This window comes from Anoplopoma fimbria, chromosome 20, assembly GCF_027596085.1.
Source record: "Anoplopoma fimbria isolate UVic2021 breed Golden Eagle Sablefish chromosome 20, Afim_UVic_2022, whole genome shotgun sequence".
Taxonomy (NCBI): Eukaryota; Metazoa; Chordata; class Actinopteri; order Perciformes; family Anoplopomatidae; genus Anoplopoma; species Anoplopoma fimbria.
Window position 1 is genome coordinate 10013176 of NC_072468.1, and position 26161 is coordinate 10039336.

Consider the following 26161-nt stretch of genomic DNA (forward strand, 5'->3'; position numbering starts at 1 on the left):
GCACCATGATAGGCGAATGGAGGAGCGACAGCTTCTGTCGTAAGTCTGATCCGATTGGCTGATGCTTGCTGTTTCTAAACTTGGCCTATCTCATTGTGTTGGATGTGTTTAATCTCCCATGCTGTATTGTACGGTGGACATAAGATGCAAAGTACAATAACATTGGATGAAAGACTTTGTGAAATGTGTTTTATTTTGTTCTTTTGTTTTCTTGTGTTTTTTTCAAATGTGTTTTCTGTTTTGTTGTTTTTGACACTCGAAGTGTCTGAATACATAAACCCTCCGACAAGGATGCCCAGAATACTACTAGTTTAATTTAAAGCGGAAGTCTGAAGTGTAGATTTTGAAGGGGATGGTGCCAGAACAGTTACTTGAGGTGCTCCGATGTTGCTTATCACCACCTCGAGGCACAGCCATGCACTCTGACATACTGTGGCCGGCCAATGAGGTAGTCTGTGATCCAGGAAGCAGTGTCAGGGTGCAGTTGAATTGCCAGAAGCTTTTCCATTAGAAGGGGGCAGGGCTGAATGGTGTAGAAAGCAGCGGAGAAGAACATGGGGGAGGCGGGCTTGCTTCAGCTTGTGATGCGTATCATCTGCTTATCTAATACTTAACAAAGCTACTAATACAATGCCACATGATTAAATGTGCCAAATTAAAACCTTCAACTTGTGGATTATTAAAAACCAGAACTCTACTACAATTCAGTAATTTGACAGACAGAACTCCTAACAGAGCTCCTCAATACTGAGCCTCCGGGCCTTGTTTTTTTTCTTTTTGCAGCTGTGAGGTGTCCAGCAGGAAGTCACTATGAGCTGTACTCCTGTTCCTGCTCCTCTACCTGCTCCTCTCTGCAGGAGTCAGAGCCCTGCCCACTGCGCCAAGAGGGCTGCCAGTGTGACGACGGCCTCCTGTCTGATGGAGTCCGCTGTGTTCCCGTGGAGAAATGTGGCTGCGTGGTGAACGGGCAATATTACGGGGTAATCACCATTGTATTCCATGTCAGCTTCTTCATCGTAATGCTTATCCAGCACAATATGGTAGCTTACTAATATCTAGTTTGTAGTTATTCCTGTGCAACAGTGCTCCTGAATTCCTGGGTGTGGCTGAGAATTTTGGGTGAATGGAATGAATATTTCAAATGAAATGTTCTATAGGATCATAAATTCTTGAAAGGTTATCCCTTAAATTCAACTTACAGCCTACCATTATCTTTGTGTGTCAGTTACATGCGGTGAGGTGAGTAACAGGCTAGGCTCTGCATTATAAAAGCAAATAACACCATTACAGTATAACGAGTTTCTATGATCCCGTGTTAATATGATACATAATTGACTTGCATGTTTATCTTAATAAAATATATTTTTATGTCACTTTTCAGTCGGGTACATCAGTATTCCTAGAGGACTGTTCGGAGAGCTGCGTCTGCCAGTCAGGACAATTCAGCTGTAGCGCCACAAGCTGCAAGAAGGACGAGGAGTGTCTCAACAGAGATGGAATCGTTGGCTGCTACTCCACAGGTCAAATACTTGCTGAGTGACTGTGATCTTTTAAAGCTAGGGATGGTAATCGTCTTTAAAAAGTATTTTGTCTGACAGCAATCAATAAATGAAATGCTCTGACAAAAAAAAGGATAAAAAAATCTGTGTCAGGACTGTAATACGCAGCTGTGAGCACTAACAATAGCAATGTTCGTTGTTAAGGTTTCACACTGATAATTTCGGGGGAGTGGCTTTGGAGGAAGGTCTGAAGGGTCGGACTGTCAGTCTTTCCAACTTGGCAACTTTCTCGCAAGTTTGAGCAACTTTTTGAGCTAGTGCTGCTATAGATACTTTCAGTAGAAAAGAGTTGACAACACTGGGCTGGGTTTTTCAGTTGAATGATTAAAATAATCAACCCTATCTTAAAGGTGATCTGGCTTGCCAAAAATATGTATGTTTGCATTTTAGTCTACGTGTTTCTATAATGTAGGCCTACAGAACTGCTACTGGGATATTCTGTTGATCCTTTATAAAAGCAACTAAACAGCAGCTGAAAATCAGACCTCCACTTGTTTAACATCTCACCTTGTTGAAGTGATGTAGAAGTGCATTCCAGGGTGCGTCAGTGCACTGTGACATCCCTGGTGGGTGTGGCTACAGGTGCAACACACCTGAAACACTCAACCAGTGTGGACGGTGAAACACTCTTCAGCCTGCTGTTAAAGGGACAGTTCACACCAAAATAGATATTTTTCCTCTAACCTATAGCTTGGTGTGAGCAGTAGAGTTGTCTGGCTTCTCTCCATTATAATGTATTAGTTCCATGACGAGGCTTGTAATGCTCACCACAAGCCAGGAAAAATGATCTTTCCAGAAATCATGACCCAGTTACTAATGGTCATGATTTTTGGAAAGAGACATTGCTGAGATTGAAGTTTTCAAGTTTTGTTTTTGGCTCTTTGAGAACCACAAGCCGAGTGTCATCTAGTCCAATTATATTGGAGAGAAGGCAGGCAACTAACACCAAAACAACCTATTTTGATAAATGGCATAATTGTTAAGAGGAGAAAAAAAAGTATTTTGTAATTCTGGGGTGAACTATCCCCTTAAGTTATTTAAAAAAAAAAGAGAAACTGAAAGGACGTTAAAACTGACGGCTGTTCCAGGTCAAGAAACTCGCCAGCAAAAAAACTATAAAAACTAAAAAAAATATTCCAAGAGCCAAGACTTAAAGGCATTTTTCTTTCATTGTGATCTATCCCAACCTATATGTCTCTCAACTCAAATTATTCCTTTTTTTAGCTTTATAATTAACCAATACTGATACTGTGTGTGTTCCAGACCCTTGTGCTGAGGTTGAGTGCAGGGTTAAGGAGCACTGTGAAGTGTCAGAAGACCAAGGAGTGTGTGTTCCTGATTCCAAGGCCTTATGCTGGTCTGCCGGCGACCCGCACTACAAAACGTTTGACGAGTTGAACTTCTCCTTCCAGGGAACCTGCACCTACGTCCTCGTCAACACCACAGGTTAGCAATTACCTAAAAGAAAGATGTATGTATGTTTGTGTATGTATGTATGTATGTATGTATGTATGTATGTATGTATGTATGTATGTATGTATGTATGTGTGTGTGTATATATATATATATATATATATATATATATATATGTATGTATAGTGACAATAAAATCCAACTATTTCCTCGTACTTGCTGTAAGTGTCACGGTTATCATCAATACAGTTATAAAGGGACACCCCTACCTGCAGCCTGCTACCTGCTAGTGCACCAGCAGGTGTTTTTGCACTTAAATTAGATTTACGGCTAAATTAACATTTACTATTGCTTTATTTAGGCATTGCCCCATTGTGTTGCCTTGAATGGGCTTCTACACACACACATACATTATCAACATTTAGTCTTTTTGTTAGCCAGTAGGCTACTGATTTTTTTGTGACAAAGAAACCGTGATGTAAGATGAGAAGTTGCAGTGAAAATTATTTGGTATATAAGAGATTTATATGATGCATTCACTGGAATCAGGGATTGCACGACCACCATTTGAAATTCCTGTCTACAGTCATGACTAAATGTACTTACACATGGCCACATCCACAAATATCAAAACTCACACCGTCTGTTAACTAAAAGACTGCATGACACATTGTGCGGTTGTTAAAAAGTTGACACATAGTTGTCTTTAACATGAATTATTCTGACTTCCTCAGGTCTTGACCCCTCCCTGCCAGAGGTAACTGTGACCTCCAAGAATGAGCTCCGTGGGAACTCTGAAGGCTCCTTTGTGCGTTCAACCACCGTGGAGATGTCTGGCTACCAAATAACCCTCCCAAACAAAGACAGAGGCATCATTTTGGTGGGTCAATACATGGGCTGGGTCAACAATGCCAACTTTTCATGTACAGTTCTTAGTTACACTCGTTATCTGGTTGAATCCTTTTTATTGACACAATTACAAGAATTAAATGTTTTAAACCTATTTTGTTTGTGTCAGCCATCATTGCAGTAGGTAATGGAGACACCATACTTTTTTATAAACGTTCCTTGGGTTTGTTGTTGATGAGGAATACAGCAACTCACATCAGGCGTGATGCATTCGTGGAGGCGACTCTTTACTGGTTGTCGTGAGTTAGAGTGAAGCAGGGGTTGAGCGAGCTAGAGAGTGAACGAAGAGAGGAATGGGCGTTAGCGAGAAAATAGCCCAGATCAGAGGTATAAGAAAGTTATTTTCTGATGAGGAAATAAACAAATCCATATCGTCTCACAAACCTGCGGGAAGGTGCCGGATTTTGAATGAATGCAGCCCAAGGCATGCTTTACCTGGCTGTGGCCAGTCTCCTCTTTCTGTGCCTGTTTGTGCACGGATATATATATATATATATATATATATATATATATATATATATATATATAGTTTCAACTGGATGTTTTTCCTAATTTAAAAATGTGCATTGTCTGATGGGATACCATATTTAACTACCTTATAGTGGGATGGTTTAATAACGGCCTTCTTTTTGAGGCTTAAAATGCCACTTTAGCATTTTCTTTTTTGGTTTCTTTCACAACCAATTCCCAGTTTGCTGTTGATTAGAAATAATCAACAGCAAATTATTGACAAATATTTTTAGGGATGCCCCCTGATACCCGGTTCTAAACGGGAGCCGATAGGCAACTGTTTTGCTATCGGTACTTTAGAAGTTACAGAGTGAGATCTCTGCGGAAAAAAGCAGCGTAGGAAACCTCCTCTGTCTGTATCAGTGCCTGTCTTTGCACGAGTGGCGAAGTTGTACTTTACTCTGAGACACAATGACTCCGGCTCAGTACAGAGACACACATCATGGCAGAGAGAAGAAAAATATCTTAAGTGAGGCTACATTTTAACTCCAGTACTCTTGTTGTCCCAAATGCAATTAAGACCTCACAAGTAAGGGAGGTAATAGCAGCGGATTCTTACATTTGGCCAACAAGCAGAACATAAATCTTCAGAAATGCACAGTTTTCTACTGTTTGTTGAGCAGCCTTCCATCCTTGTTCACTGTAGGTAACGTTAGCTACGCCATATGGAGTTTGATAACAAGAACACACTAATAAATAAAAAATAATTGTTGAGCTGCGACTGTATTATAAGGATTTTGGAACTTTTGGAAATTATCGGGCTCAGGCTGCAGCCATGACTCAGTCCATCACCCCTCCCTCCACCACCGTCGAACATACCCATAGTCTTTTTAGTAGGTGGCAGCAGCACTAAATCATCATCATACAATAAACTTTTGATTTCATTACCTCTCTCTCTCTCTCTCTCTCTCTCCAGGTGGATGGTATAAAGACAGAGCTTCCTGTCTTTCTCGAAGAAGGCAGCATCTCCATCACACAATCTGGAATAAGAGGCATTCTCCAGAGTGATATTGGCATCGAAGTTACTTTTGATTGGTCCACACTTCTCATGGTGTCCATTAGCAGCAGCTACTTTGGGAATGTCGTTGGGCTCTGTGGCAACTACAACGGCGACAAGGAGGATGATATGACAACCTCCAGCGGCAGCACAGCTGTCAACGTGACAGAGTGGGCGGGGACATGGAGCATCGAAGACTACGACCCATTCTGTTACCATTACTGTGACAGCGTGTGTCCTCAGTGCTCCGAGGAGGACCGCATAAAGTAATGTTATGTAACATTAAGTTTTATAGTAACTTAAAGGTTCCATTTTGTCCAAAGCGAGATTTACAGGTCTTTTTTGATTGTGAAGAAGGTCTAGTTGCTATATACTGTGAAAGTATAAAAACACTCAATCCACAGAGAACACAGTGTGCCAATGAGAACAGACTGGTGTTTCGGGAGCGGGGCTTAAAGAGACAGGCGCTAAAACAGAGAGTTTCAGACAGATGGTGAATACCAATAAATTGGGACAGACAGAATGAGAAAAATAAGTTGTTCTTTAAACATTAAAGCATGTAAACATGCTCTAATAGAAACCCAACATTCAAGTATGAACCTGAAAATGAACATGATAAAACAAAAGATTATCTCTGCTACCTTCACTTAACATCTGATAGTTAGCATTTAACCCAAAGCACCAATGAGGCTAATGGGAATGTCCGTAGAAATTCTCTGATACAAGTAAAAGTCCTGTATTCCAAATATTACTTAAGTAAAAGTATTCGCATCAAAATGTACTAAGTAACAAAAGTAAGTAATTATGCAGATTGGTCCTTTTCTGAAAAATATGTGATATAATTGGAGTGATATATTAAAGCTACAGTTGCTTACTTTAATAAAAAAAATGTTTTTAAACTGTCACTATGTCATAACAGTAGTACTTGGATAATGGATGTAGTGCAGTAAAAGTATACAGTAGCATTAAAACGGATATGCTCAAGTACATTGACCTCAAAGTTGTACTTAATTATAGAACTTGAGTGAATGTACTTATCCTATGAACTTTCATATGAGTGAGCTGACAATAAACCCCTTTGCTCCTCCTCAGGTACACTGGTCCACAGTACTGTGGGATCCTGAGCAACAAGAAGGGGCCTTTCTCTGGTTGCCATGGTAGTGTGCCCATAGCTGAGGTTGCGGCAGACTGTTTGTATGACGTCTGCATCAATGAAGGTCGGCACGAAGTACTGTGTGATACCCTGAGCAGCTACATGGCACAGTGCCAGGAGGCTGGAGCATCTGTGTTGCCATGGAGAAAGCTGGCCAACTGCTGTGAGTTTACATACAGTACATTTACGTAGGATAAAATACTAAAAGAAAAGACTGACAGACTGACGTAAAGTCACTTGTGAAATGTCCTCAATGATCTAAATTTACTGAACTGAAGACTGGTTTCTGCTTTTATTTAGGCTAGTAGATTATTTGTATTCCAAGGTTGTCAGTACTCACACAAAGTTTCCATTGAAAGATAAATTGTGTCTGGGGGTTGCAGTGTAAAAGTACTCACCCATCACCATAGAGACCAAAGGTGCAGGTCAATTTCTTCACTCATCTTGCATGATAGAGAGATGCGACACGGAGGTGAAAGGATGGAGGAATCAAGTCACCAAGCAGGGCATCGCTGTTGATTTAAAGTTACGCATTCAAGTTTCTGATAACACACAACTTAGCTAATACATTTATTTGTAATAACTCAAAGCTGTTCAATATTTTAGTAACAACTTTAATGACTAGATGTCTGTACAATTGCTTTCAGTTGACCCAGGACCAAAGTTAACGTGGCTCCAAATTGTATTTTGTCTCAGAAAATAATTATGCTGGGGACTTATTGCATTGCTGCAGGTCTCTGGTCTCTGTGCCAATATGTCTAATACCCAACTGGATCCAAGCAAACCCTGCATCAGTTCTGATCACGTCATAATCAACACGGGAGAAAAAGAGAAAAACTACAATTACTTATATACTAGAGATGTATGCCTCTGCCAACTAGTCATGTAGCAGTTTACATCTATGTCCGTTCAAATGTCATCACTTCATCATTTTATGCTTTTAGACATCTGTTGGAAAATGTCATAATTAAGATATTCATTCTTGAGTTATGGCCAGAAAGCCATGTACGCTGTTCTTTTCCCCCCCACAGTTGCTTGTTTTGGTTTGAGAATCTTGCTGCTGTCAGTGTAGGGGTTCAGGTCCCCCACTTTCTGCATCAGATCTAATTATCCTCAGGTCTATTTCACACTGGGTCTGACTGTCCTTTTCATTTTATTTTTCAATTACTCCCTGAACATCTGATCCAGGTTTTCCATTGTTTTCCAGTAGTTTAAGGGGTGCTGAGTTATTTCAAAATTTGTATAACTTTGGATGAATTCCATCATAAATAAATCTGTGAAATCTACAATTTAAAAGTCAAAACTTGGATTCAATAGTTTTTGAATGTTTTTCTAATTGTGCTTCGAATCGAGAGGTCACTCTGTGGGGATTGACCCGCACTCCCCCTTCTCTCTGTCCCTCTGTCTCCTAAACTCTTCCCCGCTCTTGTTGTTGTGCCTGCAGCTGTTGCGTGTCCAGCCCACAGCCAGTACAAAGTGTGCGGCTCGGCGTGCCCCCCCACCTGTAGTCCTCAGCCGGACATTTGCCCTAAGGTCTGTGTGGAAGGATGTTTCTGTGACCCAGGATACGTGCTCAGTGGAGGGAGGTGAGTAAAATATATTGACCCGTTCATGACTAATGTCTTCAGTGATGCACTGCTCCAGATTGACATCCTTTTGTTCTGGTTTTCATTACACTCTGTGGGATATAAAACCTTTGCTCGTTTTTGTCAGGTGTGTTATCAGGGAGAAGGGCTGTGGCTGTAACCATGACGGCCGGTACTACCTACCCGGTGCGACGTTCTGGGCCGACTCCCAGTGTGAAGAGACGTGCATGTGTGACGCAGCGACGCAAAAGGTGAAATGCGAGCAGACCGGCTGTAGAACCGGAGAGAAGTGCAGCGTAGTGGACGGGGTCCAAGACTGCTACCCGGTCAGCTTCAAGACCTGCAGCGCACATGGAGATCCGCACTTCATATCCTTCGACCTACGCAGGTTCGACTTCCAGGGCAACTGCGTCTACAGGCTGGCCGGTTTGAGCGGAGACAACACAGGTCTGACCCCCTTTGAGGTGAGCCGAAGGGAGAGCAGCACTTAACAGCATGACGTTATCCAACAATCAGCCAGTGTGCTGCCACTTTACACTTACACAATAAATTGTGCAAATTGAAAACAAAAAGGAAACAGGAGTTTGTTTGGGATGAGATTTCTTCAATATCTTGCATATCACTGACAAGTACATTTGGATGATGATACTTTATACTTTTAAGTGAAATTTTACATGGTGATATTTCTACTTTTACTTTACTAAAAGATCTGAATACTAAATTAAAACAGTCCTGTTTTGTACCTGTACATCTATGTCAAAAGAACAAAGATTTGTATCCTATATCCTAACTAAATCAACTATTTGATTTGTTTCCTTTATCCTCCTCTCTCCTGCCTCCCATCTTTCTTCTCATCTTTCGGTGAATTGCAGGTCAACCTGGAGAATAACAACCGAGGCAACAAAAGAGTGTCTTATGCTAAAGTGGTGACTGTTAATGTCTATGGCAACACTTACACTCTGTCAGTGGACTACCCAGGCAGAGTGCTGGTGAGAAACACACACACACACACACACACACACACACACACACACACACACACACACACACACACACACACACACACACACACACACACACACACACACCTACTTTGTGGGTTTGACAGCTCAGTCAAGATCTGATTTTTTCTTAAGGAGACTTTTATTGTTATGCTTGTAGCTCTACTATTTTTGACAATATTAAAGGCAGCAGGAGAAGCTGAGCATGATGATGTATAATAAGTATACACAGTGTTTAAATTAGTGGAGAATGTGAATTGATGTTTGTGCCGGAAATATGTGACGGACCGGTCATGGCCGATCAGCTGAAAACTGAGAAATAGGGTCATTTTCTCAAAGACGTGCATACAATAAGACTTATTTTTACCACCAGAGGAGTCGCCCCCTGATGGGCCATATAGTTGTTGCCTGGTACTGACACAGATGTTTAAAAATACAGTTGGTACTGCTCTCTGGTGTACAAACTATGTGATGATGACATTTTTTCCAAATCACCTGAAATAAATCTGTGACATTTATCTACTGACATTTCCAGCAATTTAGCAATTTTCAAGCCATAAGCTAATATCGAACCCAACAATGGAAGCAGAAGTTCAAGAACAACCCATAACCCTGTGTGTGTGTGTGTGTGTGTGTGTGTGTGTGTGTGTGTGTGTGTGTGTGTGTGTGTGTGTGTGTGTGTGTGTGTGTGTGTGTGTGTGTGTGTGTGTGTGTGTTTTCTGCAGGTGGGCAAGCTTGAAGAAGTCCTACCCTTCACCAATTCATTCACCAAATCAGTGGTCAAGGTTTATAAAGTAAACAGACTGGCTGTCCTTGAGACCAACTTTCTGAAGGTATAAACACCAAAACATACACCATTTATCTTGTATCTAGAAAACTATACAAGCATTAGGAACTACATCTCCTCTAAAACCTCTGACACCAACCTTTGTCTTAACATTAATGTGATTAGGGCCATCAAAGCAAATGCTGTGTTTACTGTTTTACGCGTTACAAGTACAGTGAGTCCCTCGGCTGCCTGCGTAGAAAACAGCACAATTTAGTTGTGAACACATTTTGGCTTCTAGCCACGTTCTCTTATTGTCCCAGTGAAACGGAAGTCAGAGCGTCTTTAGCTTCTGTATTATGACGTATGACCCAATGAATGTCAGAGTATTTGAGAGGGAATTAAATCACATGGTTCATTTGATTGGACCGTTTAAAAAGTGGGCGGGCTTAGAATATAGCGCCATATCCACACACACCTCCTTGGTTGCTAGAAGTTGCAGGTTGATTGATGGACGGATGTCATAAAAATTATTGGTTGAAATTGGTTGGTACTATCTTAGGAAAGCACACTTTTATATTTTGTATTACAGGAAGAAAAGATTCATGGATTTTATACAAAAATACACAAAAAAAAAAAGTGTAATTCTTTTGTGCATACAATATGACCGGGGAAGTGATCTTAATGGGTTAAAAGGGCATTTTCAATTTAATTATTACTTTTAAGAGTGAATTACAGAAAACAGGGCCTCTAAAGGAATTTCGTAACTAACTCTGTTACAAGACATTTTAATAAGAGCCAATAAGGTGATTATTTTCTAATAGGCATGAATAATGAGGACTTATGAACTAATGTGTTTTTATAGTGTAATTTATCTAAGTTCTGAAATATAAAAAAATGCTAATTTATGTGCTTAAAGGGAAAGTTTCATCATTACGATGTGTGTAATAGATGCAAATGAACAGTGTTTAACTTCCTTTCAGGTTGAAAATTGAGAAAATGCCAGAGACCTCCTTAATGGCATTCATTGTCAATAAATGAACAGCTTCACTACTGCTGGTCCGGTGTCTGTTTCAGTGGTGCCCTTAATGCTACCTGCCAATATGCCTCAGATTGAATTTTGATTGAACTTTCCTTTTATATTCACATTGTTAAAGGTCTCCTTTGACTTTGCGAGTGCAGTGAGGGTGGAGCTGGCGACTAGTTATGGCAACAAAACCCGTGGCCTTTGTGGAAACTTCAATGACGACCCTGCTGATGACCTGAAGTTACCAAATGGGAAGTTGGCTTCCAGCGCCAATGAGTTTGGAGTGAGCCAGTGGGTGGAGGACGTGAAGGGCTGCTCCCAAGAATGTAAGCAGCTCATGCAGTGTTATTTATCTTCACTAAAGTGCCCTGCATATTAGGGGCATTGTAGGTAAAGATGGAGCCAGAGTAGGAGGGTAATATTCAGTGAAAAATGTCATAATTTCAGGGATTAAAGTCATAAACATACAAGAAAAAACGTGGATATTCTCTGAGATTAAAGTGGCAAATTACAAAATCATAGATTTTTTGGGAAAAACACTTTCTGAAATGAAAGAGAAACACCTTTGTGTAGTCAAAGATAGAAGTTGAAGAGGAATGTTGCTATTTATTTATCTTCATGAAAGAACACGGAAGGAATATGAAAGAAAACGCGTATATGTATCTTTCAGGACCTTCCTTACCATATAAACACTATTTTAGGAGCAACTAAATTCAGACGGTTGCTGGCCACAAGTCTTTTCTCAAGAATTCTGCAAATAAATAGATCACAATTGTTATATATTTTTGTTATTAGTTATTATTTATGTAAAGATAAGATGGTGCTCACTGTCCCCTTTCACTGCATACAGACTTCACCAATGGCAGATAGATCAGCTGTTTAAATAACATGTAATGTGACCATGTCTCTATTGATGCCTTTTATGCTGCCAGGTAAAGACTGCGCTCAGCCGCTCCCCCCAGACTTCAAACCACCCGCCTACACGTCAGTCTGTGATGTCATAACAGCGAAGGATGGACCCATGGCTGACTGCATAGGCCGACTAGATTCCAAGCAGTACCACAGCGACTGCGTCTATGACATGGTGCTTAATGATGGCCAACAGCAAGCAGCCTGCGACGTCATCAGTGTCTACGCGGAGGAGTGTCAGAGAAAAGGAGGCTGCGTGAAGTCATGGCGGACGAGGCGCGTCTGCTGTAAGTGCTCTGTAACGCAGGACGTGCACAGATGATGTGACTGTTCTTGTATTGATGTATGTGTGATCTGAGTGCTATTCTGTGTGTGTGTGTGTGTGTGTGTGTGTGTGTGTGTGTGTGTGTGTGTGTGTGTGTGTCTCAGGGATGCAGTGTCCCGCCAACAGTCTGTACAATGTCGCGGCTCCTGGCTGTCCGGTCAGCTGCGCCTCTCAATCTCCACCCACCAAGTGTGAGACCCCGCCCAGCGAGGGCTGCGTGTGTAACCCCGGTTACCTGCTGAGCCAGGTAATCCTCCACACTGCTCCAAAACATGACTTAAGACCTTCACATGACTTGGTCTGTGTCATGTGAAGGGCCCAAAAAAAATGTTTTATTCAAAGAAGAAATGGCTGAGGCAAAAAAAATTAAAAAGCCTTGAATCAGATGTCTGTTTCATGGATAAAAAGATAAAAACATAGACAATGCTGGTACATGTTAAGATTAGAGCTAGAGCTAACAACCCGCTCATGGCGCCACATTTAGCCTTCTGCAGGGCCTCATCACAAAGTTTACCATTTAATAAACACTGCAAACACCTGAGCAAGAAGCCAATAAACTCACAGGTGGCAAGTGCAAAGAATAACCACTAGGTGGCTCTATAGGATGGGACAGGACAAATTAAAAAAACATGAATGTACAGGAAACAACAACAACAAAAAACATATATATATATATATATATATATATAAATCATAGACTGTATATAAGAAATGGAAGGAGCCATTGTGACGTCACTTATTGGTTTCTAGGCCTTCAAACAAAAGTGCTTAGCCATAGGGTAATCCAGATTAGTCTCTGAGCATAAGTACGCATCAGATCTTTACTTGTACCTGCATTGTCTATTTATTTTTATGACATATTACTTGAAAGGGCTTTAACAGTATACCGTGGTATTAAAAAAGGCGGTTGTCATACCATGTACCTCATTAGTGAATGTAAGTTAAAGGCTACAAACAGGAGTTATCTGGCTAATACTGTTTTACACCTACAATATATGTTAATTGTTAATAATTATAGGACATTCTTTAAAAGCTCACAGCTGATGTTATTTTTAATTTAGCTAGTAGCTCATTTAGCATGCTAGTGCTGCTAACGTATAAACTAGCATGCTATGTGTCTATGTATGTGCTTGTGTATATGCGAGATGACACCTTCCCTAACTTATTCCGGAATATTTGTTTACCAATATCCAGTCTTACTATAAGGGTTAACATAGAAAACTGAGTATGTTAAGTCTTTTGGGGCACGGTTGATATAAAAAAAAAAATGGATAAACATGATTAGAGAAAATCTATTTATGTTGGACATAAATATTTTCTGTTTAAACAAATATTTGACAACTAAATTTAGAGTTTAAAGTCTGGGTTTTGATATTTCATGGTGATCAAAAATGAAATTAGAGAAATGGGGAGAGTGGACTTTAACTCTGTATTTGCCAATACCTAAGCTTGGCAATATTGACTGCCCAATAGTTAAACCTAGAAGGGCCATCTAACTCAGTGACATTTTCCTGACTGAACTTTGACCTTCCAGGATCGCTGCGTGCCACTGGCTGAGTGCGGCTGCAAATACAATGGTCAGTACATACTGTCGGGTCAGAAGTTCCAGCAAGACTCTAAGTGCAAGGGTGTCTGTGTGTGCCAAGGTGGGTCGGTGACCTGTGAGGACGATTCATGTGTAATTCAATCCTAAATCGAGAAAATAATCTGACTATTTTCTGTTGCCCTGCTTACCCATTGTCTTTATTGAAGTAACAATTTATTCCAGGTCATAATGTACTCTGAATACTGTTACAATTAAAAAACACTTTGTTTATAAGTTCGGCCTTCACAAATCTGCCAATGCTATGCTTTTGCTTCAAACTGATGAGTATTTTTAAATTGTTGTTCCTAAAAAAGTTTTGACAAAATCTGAACCTTCATGGAGGGTGTTTTTTTTTGCAACAATGATTGTTGTAACTGTAGAGGATTACAGTATGTAATGTTTGTAAGTCACCTCTAACATATATAAATATATATATATATATATATATATATATATATATATATATATATATATAAATATATATAAATATATATATATATATAAATATATATATATATATATATATATACAGTACATTTACTAACAGTTAACTCATTTTCTAATTATTATTAAACGCATGTCAGCAACGTCCCCGTCTGTTGTGTCTGTGATTGACCCACATGCTTATTGACCATTACCGTGCATCGTTTCTACTCTTTTAAAAAGAAAATGATACACTGAGCAGGTCCACTGATATGATGAAGTCACCTGCGCTGCTGGACTTGAGTACTACAAGTTACATGATACTTTATATTTATGTTTTACTACATTCAAAATCCAATCTAGCCCTGGGTATGTACATTTATTCCACCTTAAACATGACGTGACATATCATGACAACTACATTTTTCTCGCAAGCCAATCAGAGCCGACTGGGTTTTTTAGGGAGGGGGACTTACAGAGGCAGGCGCTAAAACAGAGCATTTAAGACAGAGGGTGACTACATTCATATTCAGACTGTATAAGAAAAAAGATTGTTTTAACATTAAAGCATTGCGATTTTTATTATGAGCCTGTTAATAAGGATGATATGTCCCCTTTAAAAGGGTTAGTTCACCAATACTAGAAAAAAAAGTTTCCTTTTTAATATGCTGCTACGATGGCCTCCACTCCTCGGCTTTCAGGCACCAGGGCAATGTGATATTGGAACAATAGTAACTGAGACTAAGACTTCCTGGAACTATAGGTCCATGATAAACAGCCACACAACCAAAGTTAACATTTGCATAATAATGTTGACAGGACTGTCCAAATACATTTGGCTTAAATTGTACACTTAATGGTAAGCAGAGGTTTGATTTTATTTGTCCAGGTTTAAAGCTATCCTTGAGATAGATCAAAGGTAAATAGCTTGTTCTGAACATTTTTTCCACCACTGGAAAAAATTAAAATAAACAGGGTGATTACTTTGCCTGTTAGCAAAGTTTAGTGTTGGGTAGAGCCACATAAGATTTAAAGCTAGAGTTGCAGCTAATGAGGCTGACCAGGGACCAGCCTAGCAGCTAAACACACGCTTTATTAAACCTGTTTTGTGGAGCCACATTTAGTAACTTATTTGTTTAGCTAGAGTCCTAATTTGTGTAAATTACTATTTCAGAAACCTGGCCAGGTTGTTAAAAGCAAAACGAGACATAGATGTATTATAAACAGCTGTGCAGTAAACCTTCACACACCTAAGTAACCCTGAAAACAACTCTTGCACAGACAATGCTTGTTAGTAGGATTCATTTTGTTGTCATTTCATCACCAGCCTTATTATTTAGGAACTTTTGCCTGCCAGTTTGGAGATCTGTCAGTCCGTCCCTCCCTTTTTCTCATCTTTTTAGATTTTAAAGTAGGACAGAACAGCTTGTTTTTTGTTGAGGCTGACCATGACATTAAGTCAGGCATAACTTCACCTACTAAATACTCAAGAAGACAAAAATCCAGCCACACTTGTAGTTTACAGGACTTTATTGTGAGATTGACCCAAGCAGAGACGTGTACATCAAGACTGCCCTGCTGCAAAAGGGGGAGTGTCACCAGCTGTTCCATCTACAGTACACTGTCGCCCTACCATCTGCTTCTTGCATATTAGTGAGCACAAAGGGAAATACAATACAATAAATCTATATCTTGAGGACTTTAACATTTAAATAAGGTCACTTCCTATGTAGAGAATTTCTTACAGATGGATTGGCCTGAACATAAAGATCACAATACATGTGAATGCTGGGGGAGTTATATAATCACATTGAGGCCTTAGACAACTCTAATAACTTCTTGACACTGTGGCATTTGTCATGTCAAGCGCTTACTGTAATTATCTTCGAATTGTCTCCATACGAGGAGAAGGTTTTTTACAATGTTGTTCGATTTCACAAAGTTGTTCGATTTCGATACCAGACATGCTTCAGATACTGCCTAAAATGTTGGATCAGGTTTTGGCGAGTACGCAAGTCCATGCACCGATCAAATATCACGTTAGCAGCTCATTTGAGCTACACATGAACAGCAACAACAACACCACGTGTCACTGTGTTACTAGTACTACACAACTTTGGTTAAACACTCTGGTACACCATATTTTGTCCCTGATAATGCTTCATTGTGAAGAACAAATCTGTGGTGAAATCATCAGGAGGAGAGCTAAATAACGTTAGATGTTAGCAGCCGGTTAGCTGCCCATCCCTGCAAACGGATCTCACACCTAAAGCTAATTGAGGTTGCATTGAGTAACATCATCATGCGTTTAAGCTCTATTCAGAAAAAAACGACAATTGGTAAAGAGAATGTAATTATAATGTTATTATGATGGGTTTAAATGTTATCTTGTAAAATGTAGGTTTTGGCAAGAAACTTGAATAAATACAGTTGTTTCACAGATATGTTTTCACAGCAATATCAAATAAGTATTGAGAGGGAATTATGACTTGTTTAACTTTATGTTTTCAATGCACCGGTATCTGATCAGTACTCGGTATCAGCCGACATGTAGGTTTAGGTATTGGAAAAATCGGATGTTTCAGTTAGTTAGCATTACTGAGTGACAGCTTAGCATAAGAGTCACTACCATCTGAAAACTCAGCATTTGTGTTAGAGGGCACGTTTCCATATCAAACCTCAGAGGAAAGAAGCAATGAAGTGTTGCTCATGTTGGCTGGAGATGGGAGCCGTATCAAGCAAGAGGGCACCAGAGCGGTAACAGTTGTTAGTGTTTACCCAGTATTCATGGGCCTGGTTGCTAGGTTACCCGGAGGGAATGTCCTCAGCAGGGTCGCTCTCGTCGGAGCCCCTCTTTGCGCCAACATCCTGTAAGCCGACCAACGACATGTCGGGCTGGACGTCCTCTTCGTCAGACTGCACCAGAGGCTCATCACTCTCCTCACTGGCCACATCCTCATCCTGATCCCACTCTGCGTCCTGGTTGGACGATTGGCTGGTCGTGGGAGGGGCTCGGGTTGTTTTGCTTCTGGTAGATTCAGAGGAGCAGGACTCGAGGCCTGGACCTGTTGGAGAAGACAAGTCTTATCTCACTGAGTGACTAAAGCTTCACTCTCAGTGGACGAGCATCATCTGGAGACCTTGATAAGAGTAATGGTATTTATAAAATCCTAACAATATCCATCTCTAGACAACATACAATATATTAATATACAAAATATGAATAGTCGGGGTTACCGGAGGTCAGTGATGATCCTGTGCTGATGTCATCGTCACCAGTGGAATTGAGGAAGTCATCCAGGGCCTCCTGGTCCGATATGTTAGTCACTGTCATCTGATCCAGAACACGCACATCAGCTTCGGTTGGCTCTGCTAACACACACACACACACACACACACACACACACACACACACACACACACACACACACACACACACACACACACACACACACACACACACACACACACACACACACACACACACACACACACACACACACACACACACACACACACACACACACACACACACTTAAGCTTTTCCTACCAATGAACTTGTCAATAACAGTCAAAGCAGATGACAAACAAAGATACCCACATTGGAACACTGAAGTACACGTTCACACACTTAATCCCCCCCAAGATCTCCCACAATACCCCTCTCCTCAGCACCCGGCCCTTCTGCTGTTCCACAACCTCAACTGTTTGCTGTCCTAGCTCACACAAAGGTGGAATGAGCTCCCCGTTCTCAAACAAACAGTAGAACTCTCCCAATATTAGACCAAAAAATCATCAGTTCAGACTGCACCTTGGCTAATAAAATAAAAAATAAAAAACCTCATCAAATTCAGGGGGTTTGTATCCATATGGTTGAATGCACTTATTGTAAGTGGCTTTGGACAATAGCTAAATAAATGCAATGTAGTCCAGACTTTAGCGATAATGAGCCTGCAGGCTGTTTATATGACCCACAATCAAAAACTCAAGGACTGTTTATGATTTGATTTAATTAATGCAGAATTCAACATATGTTTAGATTAGAGTTCCTGCTAAAATTTATCACATCGCTAGAAAGACTTCTAATGACTATTAAGATTATTCAGTGGTATTTTATGCACTAATTTGATAGTTGATCTATCAAAGATACGTATTCACTTTGCTTCACACTTTTGATGGTAAATGTTTCTTGGACAAGGATTTTCTTGATAACAATACGATTGCTTATCTGACATTGTAAACTTCATATCAATAATAGAAATACTTTCATCAAAGATTTTTAGAAAAACACGCCTTTAATTAATCTTTTCCACACAAAGACTATTGAGATTTATAACAATAAAAGTGAAAAAAAGTGAAGATTTATGATCGTGTAGTCGCCATCGACAGAAAAAGAACTATATATTAATAATATCACAAGGGCCAGATGAATAAACCTCTAAACACACACAAAGGCAGACAATGTTCAAACTTAATCTTTTTTATAGCAAGTGTCCATGGTTCTGTTTGGATGCAGACACGCTACTAATCTATTGGGACCACTTGTTCAAACCCCCAAACATGGACCCAAAATGTATGATTTAAACATCTACTTATATTTACTTTTTGACATAATAAACATAGTCCATGAACATTCACTGTGCATGGACTATGTCAGTCAGTCTTATTCACATCTAATAGAAGTGGGAAAAAGACAGTAGAGGGGCCGTTTTTTGTTCTCTCTCTCTCAACTATTTATTTCGATGAGTACTTTAACTTCTACTTGAGTACTTTAACTTAAGTACAGTTTTAGAATACCAACCCTCTACTATGATACAAGACTGCTCTTTTTTTAAAGCACCACTGTAGTCTGGATGAATACATTTTTAAACGTATAAACATAAGTGTTGAACTGGTTAGCATATCCTTGTAACTTTAACTTGCCTTAAACAGCTGTTTCTATGTTTCTACTTTTCTACTCTAATAAACACAGTAAGTAAGAGCTCCAGAGAGCCTTACCTCTGTGTTGTAGGTATCCAGTGGACAGATATTGCTGCATGTCTTGGTTGAAGGCTTCCTCATAGACTTTCTGTCGTTCTTTCAGTTTCTGCTGCATGGCCTGCTCCAGTTCTGCCACCTTCTGAGCATGCTCAGAATTTAGTTCCACTACAAACAGAAGAATATCCTCTTATCTCTATAGTATGATGGCGTATTAGGGCCATTGTAGGTAAAAAAAACTCTTTACATCACACTATTATCAGCATTGTTAGTCAGTGTGTCTGCTGTTAGCATTTCACATGATCAACAAGTTACTTCATTTAGAAATTTAGGGCACCAATCATTACTCATTAACCAGTCAACCTTCTGATTCTACTGATAATAACTACATGTCTTTCACATGGGTGATGTTGGTGTTGGATAACTTTGTTCCTAAATGAAATCACTGTTAAAAGAAATGTCATGTGTTTACCCATGTTTTGTCTAATTTTGTTTATACTTCCCATACTTTTAATTGTGACAAATAGGCAAAAAGACAGACATCACAAAAAAGGCAAATGCTTCATAGCATTGTAATGAGGTAGCCAGGTAGCCAATATTGTGCAGTTATGTGACAAATGTGTATAGTTCAGCAGCTCACCTTCCAGCGCTTCCATCTCCCTCCTGTTACAAGACAAAATTAGCATTATGTTATTCTAAAGAAACACCGAGTTTCATTTTGACTGATTGTTTTTTTTTGTTATTTCTTGTAGCGGACATCGACGTGACATTATAAATCTAAGTGTCAATGAGAAGATCTAAACCTATCAACTTCCTTCAGGAACCGCTCTCGTGACCTATAAGGGTACTAAGTGGTTTCTCCCCTGTGCCGGGACTATCTGAAGATAAGACTTGGGGTAACTCTTGGGGTTACTCCATGTCTTATGACCCCACCTTTCTGGATTTTATGAGCATTCACATTCCTGAGGACAAAGAAGAGTATCCAATTGTAATAAACAAGTTTAAGAAACCTGTCCTTGATATTTTAGTTCTAGTCATAGTAAGTTCTTATATCTTATAATCTGTATTAAAACATCTGAGTTTATAAAAGTTATGGATAGTAAACTTCATGATAGCTAACTCTGTCTGCAATTCTCTTAGTTTCCTGCCATATAACTTTATCTCAACCCAAGCACAGGACAACAAAGGGGGGAGAGACGTTTCCCCCCTTCCTCTTTCTTGTGTCTCACACATGATGCTGAAATGTTGAGATGAATGTTATCCATTCATCTATTATGCATATAGGTACACATACATGTATATCTACATAGCTCTGTCTGTGTCATGATAACAATGTCTATCTATGTTGTGTAATTGTTTAATTCATTCAGTCTCTAATTGATCGGGTTTTATTCAGTGATTCAAATCAAACTATTTGGTATCATTCTTCATTCTTCACCGAGTTTAAATATGAAAGAGATAAAATTACTTTTTAAGTAACTAGTGTTAATTCGATAAAAGGTTAAAGGAAATAAAGCAAAGCAAGGAGACGTCAGAGGACTTCTCTCTCTTCCACATAACACAACTCTGGACGTTGATGCTGAAGGGTGGTCTCCTCCACCCTACAATACCCGAATCAACTGCCACTGAGACAGAGATGGAAGAGAGCGATTCAACAAACTACAATCATCCAACCAGATGCCGAGGCCTTCAGAGGAACAGCCGCCGTTCCATGCAGCTTCACCTTCAATCTGCCCATCAGAGCCGTCAGGTGAAACAATACCATTCCCAGATGTAAACGAGTTTGATATTACTAGGCAAAGTCAATTGAAGTCACATTATAAAATAATCTTAGATATAAATATCTTAGACCAAAAGATCAAAATTAGATTTAACTGAAACTAATATAAAGATGCTTCACAATCTTTCCTGGTGCTTTCCGAACGTTCAGCTGCTGAACGGTGCCTAAATCATTTGAAGTAAATTTAATGTAAAACGTCAACGATTTATCGTCAACGATTTATCAGTCAATGATATGAGTCACTGATACTACCTGGTCACATTCAATCCTTTAATTAGTTGTGGTTCATAATTCTGTTTACTCTTCATTCTTTCCCTTTATTCTGTTTATTTTATGTTTAGTAGTTTAGTAATGTAGTTTGTCTAATAAATATTTTATTTATAAATTTGATTTGTGTGTATATGAAATAATAGGTCAATGTACACCTTGGCAAGAACTCCGTAGCAACCCTGAGATTAAGATATAATTGATTAATATCACATTTTGAAGTTTTCCAAAATAAGGTGGCGTCCAACTTAAGTCCTATGTCAAATTCCAGTAGGTAAACTAATGGTGGTAAGTTCGAGTACCATCGTTCTTTTATACTAATTTAAGGGTTTCTAAATCCTAATTGCGTTATTTAAACTAGTTATATTAATTACTTATTATTTATTAAATCTGCTACCAGCAACAACGCTACAGTCTTGTTATGACAATTATACAAACTTAAAGGACCAGTGTGTAGAATTGAATCAGACTTTTTCCAAAATCAGTGCCAATCAGAGGTTTAGTTCAAGTAACAGATATTTTCTTTTCAAAACTATTTTCTAGCATTTTCTTTACAAACAAAAAAGATCAAAATCCAATATGCTGGACTATAGTACAAAATGACTTACTATTATTAGTCAGAATATCGATGATCAAAATAGTAACACAAAAAGATCTGACTTAGCAATCGAGCCAACTTCAAGCATCCACAGTTTTTGACAGTGGGTGTGAACTGGTTGTAAGGACACACACCTCTTCTTTTTCTTATAGACTTCTAGTTGGTTGATGTGATGTTGTTTGACCGTCTGTTGTTCACACTGACAACACAGAGTCTCCAGGTAGACCAGTCTGCTCTCCATCTCCTCAAAGTCACCTTCCAAATGAGCTGCAGACACACACGGTCATATTAAGCACAACAAAGTAATACTATCACCTAAAAAGTATGTGTTATATTGCATAAAAGTGTATTAAATTATTTCCTGATGATTACCATTTTAAAAAACAGGAAAGGAATAAACTGTCACGGTCAGAATTATTTAATTTCTGTAGTTTTTATCATTATGCTATAGCCTCTCCTTGCTTCCTTTGCTTGCGTTTTAGCTCCATGAAAATATAGGGGGGACTGTTTCCAGGTCACGGTATGGGAGAGGACACAACGAAGCACAAGTTAGCAAAATAAAAAGCTCCAATATTCTTTCTTTGTGGTCCCTCAAGCCAACAGCAGCTGGCTAACACTGCTAACACTGCCAAGCTAGCTAGCCCGTGAGGTAGGTTTAAAGGGTGGTTCAACATAAGTTGCTATGTCTGTGTTTATTTACAGCAGCAGCCTCAGTTGGTTGATTCACAATTAATTTGGCTTTGTTGCATGAAACAAAGTGTGTCACTGTGAAATTGAATACTATCCATCCAAGTACGCAATCTTAATACTGTGAAAAGTGATTAAAGGATAAAGGCAGCACATACTGAGGTCCACTGTTTGACAATATGGCCCCGTCTGTTGTTGTTGTTGTTGTTGTTGTTGTTGTTTGGGACTGGCTTTATAAGACAAGAATGAAACAGACTCCATACCGATGTTAGCAGTGATGGCATCTAGATCACTGATGAAGGCCGGCAAGCTTTGCAGCTGTTCCTGTAGTTGAGTCACAGCTGTTCTTCTTCTCTCCCAGTGTGCTGAGAGCATCACTATGTCCCCATCTACTGCCTAACACACACACACACACACACACACACACACACACACACACACACACAAACACAGAGACAGAACAGAAGAAGACAGAGAGAGAGAGAGAGAGAGAGAGAGAGAGAGAGAGAGAGAGAGAGAGAGTGGCGGTGAGACAGAACACAACAGCTCCTCTCACTACTTCAAAGTAATCAAAGCTTTCAACCAGCCAATGATCGCAAGTCATTTTTGTTGTGAAGCAGCTTCAGTTTTCGATAAGGTTTTCGATAAGGTCCAGCATTGAAGGAGTTTGCTGTAACTTTCTTGTATATTGTGAATTATGAATGGTGTCCCAAGAATATAACAGTGTGTGCTGGTCTTACCTCTGCAGCCTGAGCACAGTCTTTGGTTCTTTTATGGAGCAGAAACCAACTCTCCTCATACCTACAGAAACACATGGTATATACATAAACACACCCTCCATATACGTCAAAGCTTTCAGAAATTGACTGTGTGTGTCTGTTCTTGTACATGCTACATAGTGAGGACTGTAAAAAAAAAAATGTAACCATAGAGTGAGGACATTTATGTAAAATTAGGATATTTTTGCCCGTTCGCACTTCTTCACAGGCTCGTTTGAGGGTTCAGATTTGGTTTTAAGGTTCGGGTCAGAACTAGGTGATGATTAAAGTTAGGGTTAGGGGCTAGGGAATTCAATGTGTCCGTGTCCTCACAAAGACAGAAGTACGAGGATGTGTGTGTGTGTGTGTGTGTGTGTGTGTGTGTGTGTGTGTGTGTGTGTGTGTGTGTGTGTGTGTGTGCAGAGACCTGCTGAGGATGTCCAGACCAGCGCTGAAATGAGGAAGGCTTTCTTCAAACCTGAACAACAGACAGGAGAATCACACAATGTTGAATAATGAATGAATAATTTCAGCACTCATACATTTTAGTCTGTTGAATCTAAAACATCTTTCATCTTATGCAGACCATTGGAGAAGAGACAAAGTCAGGTGACTTTTCCCCTATGAGAATACTTTCATAGGTGAAGTCACTGACAATGTTAACATATTTATCGCAGACCATTGTCAGTGTATACTGACAGTTACACCTGCACACACCTGCACCCCACCCCCCAACAACACACACACCACACACACACACACAACACACACACACACACACACACACACACACACACACACACACACACACACACACACACACACACACACACACACACACACACACACACGCGCACAAAGGTTGAGACCTGATTTTATTTTGACAGAAAGCTGAATTGACAGTTTTGCTCTAACGGCTGGTAGAGCAGTGTAGATAAATGTTCACCTGGGCTTCCTCCGGATTTTATTGTCTCTGGATTTGTCTCCGAGGGTTTTAAAGCTGGAGGGAGGAAAGTTAGAGACACAGAGAAAAGTTCAGCAAGGATGTAGAACAAGTTTGCCTTTGCACACTAAGTTAAAAAACATATTATATAGCAACATGGACTTTGGGCTTTAAGAGTTCACATTGTTGAAATTGGGATATTTGTTTGTTGGCCAATTAGTTATTGATATGAATTCGTCATTATTGATGCAGTTATTGCAGCACAGATGTGTCGTACGTGTTCACCGTCCTCCCTAAGTAGAAAGTAAAAGTCGTCACATGACGGTCAGCTGAGAGCAATATCCAGGAACAGCTAGGACCGAGCTAGCTAGGACGATAACAAACTGAAACTTAACGTAGTCGTTGCAGATGACATTGTCAGTAAATGTAACTAACTAGCAGCATGCTTGTTTAAATTCAGAGAGGATAACATGAGATGGGCGCCATACAAAAATAAAGCTGCAGCTTTACATAAAACAGCTGGAGCGTTGCGTTGATAACGTTAGCCACCATAGCTGCTAAACACTTTTCTAGAAGAGTTTCTTCATTAATTGTACATGCTCTGAGACGAGGGCTACCACACACATATAAGATAATCATATATGCTCATGATATCTGAAGTGGGAGTTCATCACAGCTAGCTAAGGCAGATATTAAAGTAGTGTCAGAAAGCAGACCAACCCCGTGGTGAAATCCTGCTGAACCATGTGAAGTCTTTCTCTGAAGTTTTCAAACATGATACCTCTTAGTTCCGGTTTCTTTAACATCTAAAGACAGTAAGGATAACTTTGGTTGTAACTGACTGTGAACCCTGCTGATGCACTGAGCAGCTAGCTGCAGCCTGTCTGCTCTGCAACTGCCTGCGTTCCGCAAAGCCGCTGGGTCGTTGGTGTCCTGAACTCGGCCTCCCAGGCACCGCCTCCTGTCCGCCGAATATTTAGAGCCTGGTGACTCCTACACATTTGACACCTGACAGCTTAAGTGATATGGTATGAATTATATTGGGTGGTTATGTTATGAATTATATTGGGTGGTTATGTCTGCTGTAGCAAAACAATCTGATGTTTACGAAGTCCGAGAAAGTCTGCCTGAGAGAAAAAGCTGCCTGAAAGGCTGAACTCAGGCTGAAATTAACACAGTTAACCCCATCTTCTATTTTTGTTGTGGAAAGGGCAGATGTCTGCTGTAGCTGCTCACTACCGCCGCCCTCTGTCTCTGCCAGCGCCTCACACAGTCCTGGATCAGGGTTCGTTTACTGTCTACATGTAACCTGAGTGCCCAGAAAAGTTGGGTCAGAATGGGTCTCCTCTTTTTTTGTTTATTTTTCTTCCTTTTTTCATCAGAAACAATGGGAAAACATCATTTTATTTTATAAGAAAAAACAATGCGTTTGTCCAGCCGTCCTTGTCTCTCAACTTGACTGACATGGCTTCTTTACAATTTTGTAATCCATATTTTTCATTTTTTATGTTTTAATGTTTTTCTTATTTCGTGCCAGGCACGGTGGACGCAGGAGCTTGATTGGATGTCAGAGCCGGAAGGTGGGGTTTACGGACAAGTATCTTATGTCTGTTACAACAAAAACTAATACCTTAATTCTAGGAACGGGGCCCCTCCTCATCATCAACCCTTTCATATTTTTGTCAACATTCTTTGTACTAATAAATAACGCCTGTCAAATAAATCAAAGACCACTTGACAAAGGATTTGAAAACTTGGGGTTCAAGTCGTACTAAACTGTTCCTCAGTTGTCATTTGGGTTAAGATCAGTTGGGTTGACTGATGACTGTGAAGGCCATTGGTTGCTTTGTTTATTGTGGGGGCATGCAAGAAAAAACCTTCTTTATGAATTCAGGGTAACACAGGGTGAGTAATTAATGAACAAATGGTCATTATGTTTAAGTATTCCTTTAAGGGTTTAAGGTTACCATTTTCAGGATGGTATTTTC

The 26161-nt window shown here is 39.8% G+C and overlaps 3 protein-coding genes across 4 annotated transcripts; 2 read left to right on the top strand and 1 right to left on the bottom strand.

Moving 5' to 3' along the window:
- The first annotated feature begins 415 nt into the window (after nt 1–415).
- LOC129109239 (IgGFc-binding protein-like) lies at nt 416–5516 on the top strand. Its single transcript, XM_054621261.1, has 7 exons — nt 416–448; nt 858–980; nt 1382–1520; nt 2823–3005; nt 3707–3852; nt 5308–5412; nt 5454–5516. The coding sequence occupies exons 1-7, from the start codon at nt 416–418 to the stop codon at nt 5514–5516; spliced, it is 792 nt and encodes a 263-aa protein (XP_054477236.1).
- Nucleotides 5517–6606: 1090 nt separating this feature from the next.
- LOC129109240 (IgGFc-binding protein-like) lies at nt 6607–12152 on the top strand. Its single transcript, XM_054621262.1, has 7 exons — nt 6607–6704; nt 7986–8127; nt 8255–8591; nt 9000–9116; nt 9854–9961; nt 11052–11247; nt 11854–12152. The coding sequence occupies exons 1-7, from the start codon at nt 6644–6646 to the stop codon at nt 12150–12152; spliced, it is 1260 nt and encodes a 419-aa protein (XP_054477237.1). The 5' UTR covers nt 6607–6643.
- Nucleotides 12153–15690: 3538 nt separating this feature from the next.
- LOC129109460 (dysbindin-A-like) lies at nt 15691–25082 on the bottom strand. Of its 2 annotated transcripts, none has more exons than XM_054621531.1 (10): nt 24894–25082; nt 24177–24230; nt 23658–23708; nt 23213–23273; nt 22736–22868; nt 21920–22052; nt 19781–19803; nt 19162–19308; nt 17401–17532; nt 15691–17228 (listed from the first exon to the last, which is right to left on the bottom strand). In XM_054621531.1, the coding sequence occupies exons 1-10, from the start codon at nt 24977–24979 to the stop codon at nt 16969–16971; spliced, it is 1080 nt and encodes a 359-aa protein (XP_054477506.1). In that variant the 5' UTR covers nt 24980–25082; the 3' UTR covers nt 15691–16968. The 2 variants fall into 2 exon arrangements, with proteins under 2 accessions (XP_054477506.1, XP_054477505.1); XM_054621530.1 differs by having other exon boundaries at nt 17401–17535; nt 24894–25081.
- Nucleotides 25083–26161: the final 1079 nt, after the last annotated feature.

What these genes read in the sequence shown, in the direction of transcription:
- LOC129109460 (XM_054621530.1), bottom strand. Translation starts at nt 24,979, where the DNA reads ATGTTAAAGAAACCGGAACTAAGAGGTATCATGTTTGAAAACTTCAGA. An exon ending in ACTGTGCTCAGGCTGCAGAG is followed by an intron (nt 22,869 to 23,212) that starts GTAAGACCAGCA and finishes TGTGTGTGTTAG; the next exon opens with GCAGTAGATGGGGACATAGT. An exon ending in AGGATCATCACTGACCTCCG is followed by an intron (nt 17,229 to 17,400) that starts GTAACCCCGACT and finishes CTTCTCCAACAG; the next exon opens with GTCCAGGCCTCGAGTCCTGC.
- LOC129109240 (XM_054621262.1), top strand. Translation starts at nt 6,644, where the DNA reads ATGGCACAGTGCCAGGAGGCTGGAGCATCTGTGTTGCCATGGAGAAAG. An exon ending in CAGGTCTGACCCCCTTTGAG is followed by an intron (nt 8,592 to 8,999) that starts GTGAGCCGAAGG and finishes GGTGAATTGCAG; the next exon opens with GTCAACCTGGAGAATAACAA. An exon ending in GAAGGGCTGCTCCCAAGAAT is followed by an intron (nt 11,248 to 11,853) that starts GTAAGCAGCTCA and finishes TTATGCTGCCAG; the next exon opens with GTAAAGACTGCGCTCAGCCG.
- LOC129109239 (XM_054621261.1), top strand. Translation starts at nt 416, where the DNA reads ATGCACTCTGACATACTGTGGCCGGCCAATGAG. An exon ending in TACTGTGGCCGGCCAATGAG is followed by an intron (nt 449 to 857) that starts GTAGTCTGTGAT and finishes TCCTCTCTGCAG; the next exon opens with GAGTCAGAGCCCTGCCCACT. An exon ending in AGAGTGATATTGGCATCGAA is followed by an intron (nt 5,413 to 5,453) that starts GTTACTTTTGAT and finishes GGTGTCCATTAG; the next exon opens with CAGCAGCTACTTTGGGAATG.